Source organism: Topomyia yanbarensis, chromosome 3 (genome assembly GCF_030247195.1).
Source record: "Topomyia yanbarensis strain Yona2022 chromosome 3, ASM3024719v1, whole genome shotgun sequence".
NCBI classification, from domain to species: Eukaryota; Metazoa; Arthropoda; class Insecta; order Diptera; family Culicidae; genus Topomyia; species Topomyia yanbarensis.
Window position 1 is genome coordinate 373,582,480 of NC_080672.1, and position 9,653 is coordinate 373,592,132.

The 9,653-nt window shown below is 40.5% G+C and overlaps 1 protein-coding gene across 1 annotated transcript; it reads right to left on the minus strand.

Moving 5' to 3' along the window:
• Positions 1–9,195: 9,195 nt before the first annotated feature.
• On the minus strand, positions 9,196–9,653 carry LOC131692541 (small ribosomal subunit protein eS27). The gene has a single exon (XM_058979652.1). The coding sequence runs from the start codon at positions 9,517–9,519 to the stop codon at positions 9,265–9,267; it is 255 nt and encodes an 84-aa protein (XP_058835635.1). The 5' UTR covers positions 9,520–9,653; the 3' UTR covers positions 9,196–9,264.

Consider the following 9,653-nt stretch of genomic DNA (forward strand, 5'->3'; position numbering starts at 1 on the left):
ACCTACCTCATGAGTGTTTGAAATGTTTCTGATTGTTACGAATGCTGCTTTTAAATAATTTAGTTAGAAGCTGGTATTTTTTGGGAATCAATAAATGTTATTCAATTAATATGTTGCTTTAATAACTTACAATTGAAAGAATTTCTCATGTGGTAATATTTCTTCACGGTTCTATTTTGTCTGTGGTTCTATGGAGGGTCTTGTATGTGTAAAATGACGTTACTGTAATGATAGGGTCCCGTATTACATTTTCTTTTTTCACATTACATTACACCAGTTTGTAATCTATTTTTTCACTGGTGGTCTTCTCATGTTAATAAACATGATTTATACAAAATAGAAACATTCATAAAGAAAGATCTGTCGAGATTTGGAACCGTTTTCAGCAATCGACCAACTGCCTGTCCTAGTAGTAGTAACAATAGGCCTGTCCTTCCATATTTCTTAGCCCTTAAATGCATGGAAGTCATTTTTCCTTGGTACTAATTTTTCTGGTTGGATACAATCTTCACCTCTTGTTAAGGCTTTATATCAAGGTATCTGGTATGTTGCCAAATGGCAACAGTATGCATTTAAGGGTTATGGATACGTTGCTGCTACACACATCCATACATACAGGCATACATACATACATACTTACTATTTGGCACAAGTTTGTTTCAGAGAGCGTGTAATGTCGTGAGATCTAGTTTGTTCAATTCTATAGAATATCATCCTACCATCACGTTAGAGTCACGTCATGGTGAAAAAATTCGCATCGAATTCGTTATTCTCTTCCTAATCTGCCGTTTTAAGCATATTTGTCCCATGTTCTATGGGATTCCCTATATACATGGGACAATTATGCTTAGAGCGGCAGTAATCTCCTATTTGTCTCTTAGGTCCAAAGCGGAACATTAGACTATTAATGGATACGGTAATGTTATTAGCAGTGCAGTCCTTACTTTTTCCTACAATTGTGCTGTTTCATATTCATCTTATAACAAAATTCGATAATCCCTGTTCTAGTCAATATTCGTATTTATTGCGATTTGGATCAGGCAAATCCTTAGTTTTTGCCTTTCTCATATAAAGAAAGGCTATGCAATCACTGTAAAAATCGACTTTTTAACCGAGGCCCGGAGGGCCGAGTGTCATACACCATTCGATTCAGTTCGTTGAGATCGGCAAATGTCTGTGTGTGTATGTGTGTGTGTATGTGTGTGTGTCATTTAAACTCACACAATTTTCTCAGAGATGGCTGAACCGATTTTCGCAAACTTAGTTTCATCTGAAAGGTATAACGCTCCCATAAGCTGCTATTGAATTTCTAGTTGATCCGACTTCCGGTTCCGGAGTTACGGGTTGAAGAGTGCGGTCACACAGCAAATTCCCATATAAACTGGTACCACCATGATGTTCAAATGATGTAAAACATATTAAAATTGATCTAACATTACTCTAGTTTGCGGGTCTGGATCACTAATGATCAATCAAAGCAGCTTTGACCACACTGGCCACCTATGACGGTTCATGACGCCCCCGGGGAACCCGCCAAGTTCCTAAGCTAATATCACACCCATTCCACAACGAATTCTCTACCGATTTTTACGAACTTAATTTCAAATGAAAGATACAGTAATGCCATTGACTGCTGCTGAATTTCATTCGGTTCTGACTCTTGCTTCCGGAGTTACAGGGGTGTTAGTAAGGATACACTGGAATTTGCCATATAAATCGGTACAATCGTAATACCTCAGAGGCTAAAAACTATTGAAGTGGTCACCAAATTACTTCTAATCGTAGATCTAGATCACTGATTGCCAATCAAACATTCTTTGAATATATTGTCCACTATCGACGATTCCGGAAGTCCGGAATTCCGGGCATATTCCACAATTAAAGTCACATCGGTTCATCGGTGATGACTGAACCGATTTTCTCAAACCAAGTCTCAAATGGAAGGCAAAATATGCAGTTGAGTATTGCGTAGCCGCCCCTTCCCCCCTCCCCGCCTTGCCCTTACACCTCCCTCCTTCATCACTCCCCTCTTCTTGGATCACCCACACGCCCGCATTTCCTTCATCCACCCCGTATACCGAAATCAGATGAAGGATTTCTGACGCATCCTCCACACCCACTATACTAACCCCCCCATTCCCCACACGTTCAAACCCATTCCACCAACCTTTGCAAATTATAATCACATGAAGATAACATTGAACTCATGTTTATTAAGCTAATTAAATATTATTCTTTTGCCTTTCTTATATAGAAAGGTTATGCAATTGCTCCAAAAACCGACTTTCTAACCCGAGTCTCATATAACATTCGACTCAGTTCGCCGAGATCGCAAAATATCTGTGTGTATGTATGTGTGTGTATGTGCGGATTTGTTAACAAAATGTCCACATCGGTTGCTCGGAGATGGCTGAACCGATTTTTACAAACTAAGATTCAAATGAAAGGTATAATATTCCCATAGGTTGCTATTGAATTTCATTTTCAACCGACATCTTGTTCCGAATTACGAGTCGAAGAGTATGGTTACAAAACAAAATTTGTTGATTTTTCCAAATCGGTTTCTCGGAGTTTTCTTAACCGATTTTGACAAACTTAATTTTAAATGAAAGGTCCATCAGCTGCTGTTGAATTTTGTGTGGATCCGAGTTCTGGTTCCTGAATTACAGGGTGATACGTACGATCACGCAGCAAATCCCGATTCTAACGAATTCTGCGATGAATGTAAAAAGGTGATTTTTTTCCAAAATGTAAACACAACTGTTGAATTTGTAGATCTAGGTCCCCAACAGTCATTCAAAGTCTCTTTGGCCACACTGGCCACCATCGACGGATCCGGAAGCATCCAAAGTCAGAATAAAGGTTATATTGGTTTCTCGAAAATGGCTAGACCGATTTGATCAACTTAGTCTCAAATGATAGGTGTTGCGTCCCCAGAAACTGATATTAAATTCAATCTCCATCCGACTTCCAGCACCGGAGTTACGGGTTGTGGAGTGCGATCACATAGAAAACTCCGATTCAAACCGATACCGCGATGAATGCAAAAAGGTGCTCTTATATATACTTACCAAGTGTAATAAGAATGAAAGACATTTCCATAAAGTTACATTGTACGAACCAGCTATTAAATCATAGTTTGGAGAAATGAGAAAGGCACAATTGCACCTCTAGGTGGATTAAAACAGGTTTTTTCTTTTATCATTATGCTGAAGGACTAAACGGGTGAAGGTATTCACAAAAAGCCCATAAAGGACACTAGAAATATTTATCCACAATTCTCCATTAGGTATGCTCGAACCGAATGTCCGTCGGGTTCGACTCGAACAGACCACGCAGATCCGAAAAGGCTGCTTATCATTTCTGAGAGCCGGTGTGTTTGGTCAAGTTAAATAATCATAAGAACAAGTGCTACGCTCCTTTCCTGAACTAGCCTCACACCCAAGGTCAAAAGATTTGACCACTAGCAGGATCCACATGTCCCAACCAAAGCAAATTATCAACTTGCGCTCCTACTTGCACATCTACCAACCAGCTAGGAAGACTTCCGAACCAACGAGAATGGACCATGCCAGTCGAAGGCCACAGTCCCAGCGCCATGTCGTACGGTTCCTGAAATTAGATGTTTCTTAGCGCTACTTAGAGCTTACCGCTGCTCATCTCTTCTGGCATTTCAACGCCGCCGGTCGACCGTCTCATAGAAGAGATCTCTTTCATCGAATTCACAATTTCTGTCAGAACTTTTATATGAGCTCTACAAGCTTTAAGGCTCAAGTTACCTCAAGGCTTGGTAGTATGCGTAAGAAAAATTGTGTTCAGCGTTGCCACCAGATTATCCATTTAAACCTTTTCAAAACTCTAAAAGAAGAATATCAGTCGATTTATTAGATCATCACGATTCAATTCATGCAAAATACCTGCTGGAAAAACCATCGGCTTAGCTGGATGGTGCTTTTGAAAAAGTGGCTGTGATTTTTTATCACACTACCACACCGAGCTGGGGTACGCAACACAACTGCGCAATGAAAAAACCACAGCCACTTTTTCAAAAGCACCATTTAGCTAAGCCGATGATTTTTCCAGCAGGTATTTTGCATGAATTGAATCGTGATGATCTAATAAATCGACTGATATTCTTATTTTAGAGTTTTAAAAAGGTTTAAATGGATAATCCGGTGGCAAAGCTGAACACAATTTTTCCTACGCACACTACCAAGCGTTCAATTCTAACACATGCTTAAAAAAGGTAACTTGAACCTTAATATCAACTACCTGAAGGGAAAAAGACATATTATTCTATAAATATTCCCTAATCCTATCTATAATCAACTAAAGCTGTTTGTCGATTCTAATGCAACAATGTTGTGAATCAAGAATGCGTCAGACAACTTTAATTGACACCCTTCAACACCAGATTGGCCTTACCTAGCAGTAACGCGAGTGGCGGCGTGAAAACTGCCGAGAACAGCTTGAAGCAACATGGGGCTCTATTCTCACAGTCACGTCACCTAGTGACTAGAAAAAAATGTTGCTTCAAATGTATGCGATATCCAAGACTGACTTAGATTGTAGTTCCATCGAGCCTAGTTTGCATACCTTACATAACTACTCCCTGTTCTCCATTCACCCACAATGAGATGACAAAGGTGGCAGGAGACCCAAAATTATTATGACTGTATGCTTGGATGTCTATTGTCAAGATCGTTGACGAAAATTTGCATCGAGGAGGAGATTTGCATCTCAGTCAGTTGATACTAGAATTAGACAAATTAGCAAGATAATTCTACTACAGGTCAGTTCTGATCGGACCCCGGAAAATGTTGATGGAGCAAATTAAATTGGACAGTATGTCCCGCCGAAGCAAAATTCGATACTGTCACCCTCCCAGTTCCCAGTTTCTCGTGATACCGCTGAGCTCTGCTATTATTCATCGTGTCGGCGAGACAGAAACAAATGCAGAAGGCAGAATACCTCAACTGCGTCGGTGCACTCGTCAACCATCCGTCTCAATGGTGCAACACTCAAAGCGACCATCGCCAGGAAAATTTTGACTAGCTGCTCGTCTCAACACTGCAGCAACAAACTGGATATGCAAGCTGCGCCTTTTGCTTCCCTGCTTCCATCATTCCAAATTCACGTAGACATTACAACGGCACCCATCAGCTGTCCGTCCTGTCAGGGCAATCAATCGAACTCTCTGCAAGTGTCTGCGCAGTGATGGAACTTTGCATAGAACGAATATGTCAGCATCGATTTCAGTTTCCTCGGTAAGCATTTTGGGCAGTATATGTCCCGCCGAAGCAACATATGATACTGCCATCCTCAGCAATATTTCACCATTCTCAGGTTTCGCTGCTACTACCGCATCCATAACTTACCTCGAAGGTCTTCGTGTTCCTGCTACTATCGTGACAACGTTTAGCTCGTCGCGCAAACATGCCAACGAACTACCCTCTCTACGATGTAAGTGGCTGATATGATGAGCTACAAGATTGCTACAATCAACATGAACGCAGTGACAAACGGGACAAAGCTTGATGCCCTGAATTCCTTCGTCCGGTCTGCTGAACTAGATATTATCTTTCTGCAAGAGGTGGCAACGACAAGCCTCAGCATACTAGGTTTCAGCATTGAGTACAATGCGGACGAGCATAGAAGAGGAACAGCGATTGCAGCACGAAATTTTTTCTCATTCACTCACATTGGTAGAAGCATGGATTCAAGAATAATCAGCGCACGGATAAATGACGTTACTTTCATCAACGTTTATGCACCGTCGGGAACGCAAAATATAAACGCTCGGGAGAACTTCTACAACAACGTGCTACCATACTACTTCTACAATGCAACGAACACTGCAATCATCGGGGGTGATTTCAACTCTGTAGTGAATCAAAAAGACGCCACCGGTTCAAATGCACACAGTCCAATGCTTAAAAGATTCATGGCTGCCTCAGGAGTTGACGATCAACATCAACATGTCGAATTTTCATTTATCATATCTGACTCTGCCTTCCGGATAGACCGGATTCGCCTCACTCCCAACATATTCGAATGGATAAGAACAGTACATTTTGCTACATGGATCAAATACGTTAAACCAAAACTTATTTCCTTCCTCAAATAGAAAGCTTCGTTAAAAAGGCGTTCCTTCTGCGACACAATGGCGCGAAAGCATAAAATCGTACAGGTCGATTTCACTTCTGAACGCTGACTACAAAATCTTCACTAGGATACTGAAAAAAAAAACAGAATAAGCCTCCTCTTTCCACTGATATTATTGTTATAATTGTTATTTATCAGTGTGCAATCGGGCTGTCTCAACAACCTATTTCTGCAACCTATGTGCATTAACTGTACACTTACCGTCTCACCGTTGCACTTGACAGTGTGTGCAGTGCTTTATGGTCACACCAACGACCGCGCACCCGGCTTCCCATGAGCGTTTTGGCGGCTCAGAGGCTGACCTTCCATGTTGCTCAAGGATACATTGCTCCTATACACATCCGTGCATACAGGCATACATACAGGCTTACATTCATACATACATAAAAACTATTTGGCACAAGTTTAGAGCGTGTAACGTCGTGTCATCTAGTCTGTCATCCTATGGAAAATCATCCTACCATCGCCTTGGGGTCAACGTCATATTGGCAAATTTCGCATTGAATCCGCTTCTGTCTCTTCCTAATCTCCTTTTTGTCTCCTAGGTGCGATGCGGATCAATCGACTATTAATTGAAACGGTAAACATACTAGCAGTATTAGTCCTTACTCGTGAATACTTTTCCTACAACTGTGCGGATTCATCTCTCTCTTATAACATAATTCGATTATCTCTGTTCTAGTCAATATAAGTATTCAATACATTATGGACCAGGCAAACCCTTAATTCTTCTATTATTATCCTCAGTAGCTATACCAGTGAAGGTATTTTAGGATTTCGCAAAAAGAATCTCTGCCCATAAAGGCATAAGAAATATTTTTAGCCACTGTTCCCCATAAAGTTTGCTCGAACCGAATGTCCGCCTGGATCGACTCGAACAGACCACACCGACCCAAAAGTGTTGCTTATTATTTCTGAGAGCCGGTGTGCTTGGTCGAGTTTAATAATCATAAGAACAAGTCCTGAATAATGAACTATCTCTTAGGTGCCAGTCCTGCACTCCTTTCCTCAACTAGCCTCATACCCACGATCAAAAGAGTCGACTACTAGTAGGATCCACATTAGACTGGTTCAATTTTTGACTTTTAGCTCCACCAGGCTCCACTGATTCCTTTTATGGCCCTTAGTAATTGTGCAAATTTTGGTACCGATCGGTTGTGTCTACGGACCCTCCAAAAATTTCAAAGTTTATATGGAAATTAATATGGAAAATAGGTTAAAATGGAAAATAAATTCTTAAAAAATCACTTCATCAATCAATTCATGAGAACATTATATATTTCTAAAGGTATTCTTTTACTGAACACATTCGTGGAACATTGTAAGTTTGCGAAAATTCGCTGAGAAAAGTTATTAACTGAAGAAGCAGCATGACTTCAAAACAAGTGGATTTTATTATTAATCATAGCAACCCTGTTTGAATAGCTCCATCATTATTGAGTTCTACGAAAACAAACTCATTTGGACTTACCAACAAAGCGTTTTTCTGGGCCTGGATCGTGGGCTCTTACAGCTGCAACATGAGGACTGGATATACCCGGTTTTCCAACAATAAAATAGACGCACCCGCCAGCAAATCCTCAAAGAAATTTCGTCAATTATATGCTACATGACAAGCGTACCAGCAAATGAGAAGAATGTGAATAACTATAAGCTGTATTTCACATGTAATTAAAAATTAAGAAACAGGACGTTTTACAAAAAAAAGTTACCAAGTCGAAAAAACAGCTGGCGTTGCGTATCATCAACGGAAAAAATCATTAGCAATTAGAACTAATGCGGTATGAGGTAACTCCAATAAAAAGATTTGTAAAACATGATTCTGCTGTGGATTTTGTGAATCTTCCGCATTTTGAAGAATATTGGTCCTTCTCCTCACCAACAGGTGAGTGCCGGTGTCCATTGCAGTTCATTCAAATTGAGCTTGCTTTGATAAAACTTGAAAATTTTCTAACCGGCGCATGCGACGATCCTTTGGTTTGAATGGGCCAAATAAGCTGATGGAGATGAATTTTTCAGTCGTTGTTGCGTGACTTGCTTTAACTACTTTTCGTGGCTTTACCAGAACTGAATGGGGTCGTCGAAAGGATGAACATGTTGAACAACGCTCCGAAGAATTGAATGACGTTTATGGTAGTTGGTCAATGTGACTGCACCAGATAGCTGACAGAAAGTCAAAACGTTATTCCAAGCTATTGAATAAGGTGGTGCAATTGCAAATGGACCTGTTCCACGAATTACGCAGCCTGTTGAAATTTCCTAGTCTTCACTACAGATACGTCTAAAGCGATAAAATATCCTGCAATGCTACAGTTGTTGAACTACGACTTTTTTCTGAAATCGCTGTTCTAAGCTTCTGTTGATTATTCTTCCCAACAAGACTTCGCAAAAATTAATTTGCCACCCGTGAACTTGACACTTGGGCAATGTGAAATCAACCGATAATATACTCGATACCTATGTACTATTGGTTTATTCAGTACATGAAAGTAAACAATTAAAATTTCATGTTCAGTCTTGTAAATACATTGAATAATATTGCGAAATCTACCCCAATTGAACTGAATCGTGCAACACGGAAACTAAAAATCCATCCTTCGAAATGCAAACCTAGCGCGAAAGCAACTATAGATAATGCAACCTCTCTAATAAAATAGTTGTGAACCACCACAACATGAACACTGGAAGATTATGAAATTGTACATAACCTCAACAACTTATGTACTCCTTCTGTCCCAGACAACTCAGATTCCCAGCTGGTATTGATTGATCTTTGGTTTAGATATACTATAAATTCGCTAAATATCCAAGTCATAATACAATTCATTGTAATGTAGAACAAAACAACGAACAGACGTATTCGAAACACTACTTACCAACTTGTTCCTAAATGTTACAGATAGCATCATTTTCCACTTTAACTAATAGAAGCGATCAACAGTATCTCGATAGGAACGTTCCAATCAAAAAAGTAACCTTTTGAACATCGAGAACCTGAAGAATATTCTTTCGACTGATTAAAACAGCTAATTGAAATGATTACTGCAGCGTTTATTAAATGCAGGAAGCCAAATTAGTATCCAACTTAATAGGTAGCATTTAGTAGGGCTTCTTGCGGAACGAGCAGCCTTCCGTCAGCCGGGCCTTTCCGCCCGTGGGCTGGCACAGGATCGTGGAACAGCCGGTGCACACCACCACACTCTGGGCATGACTGAACACGGTCGTAATCTTGTAGCATCCGGGGCACTTGACATCCATGAAGTACGAGTTCGGATGGGGTACCAGGCGCTTCAGTTTGTGCTTGCGCTTCTCCTCGGCCGGAAGCGGGTGCAGGAAATCCTTGGCGAGCGGCATTTTGCGTTATTTTCTACACTTGAACAACAAAACACGTGTTTTCAATGGAGGCTTGAGGAAAAATTCACTCAACTTTTGGCTTTATACGAAGCTCTACGTACACACTGTACGACGTATAATCCGGGACTAAGAAC

Excerpts from the sequence above, each read along its gene's own strand:
- LOC131692541 (XM_058979652.1), bottom strand. The coding sequence starts at position 9,519 with ATGCCGCTCGCCAAGGATTTCCTGCACCCGCTTCCGGCCGAGGAGAAG.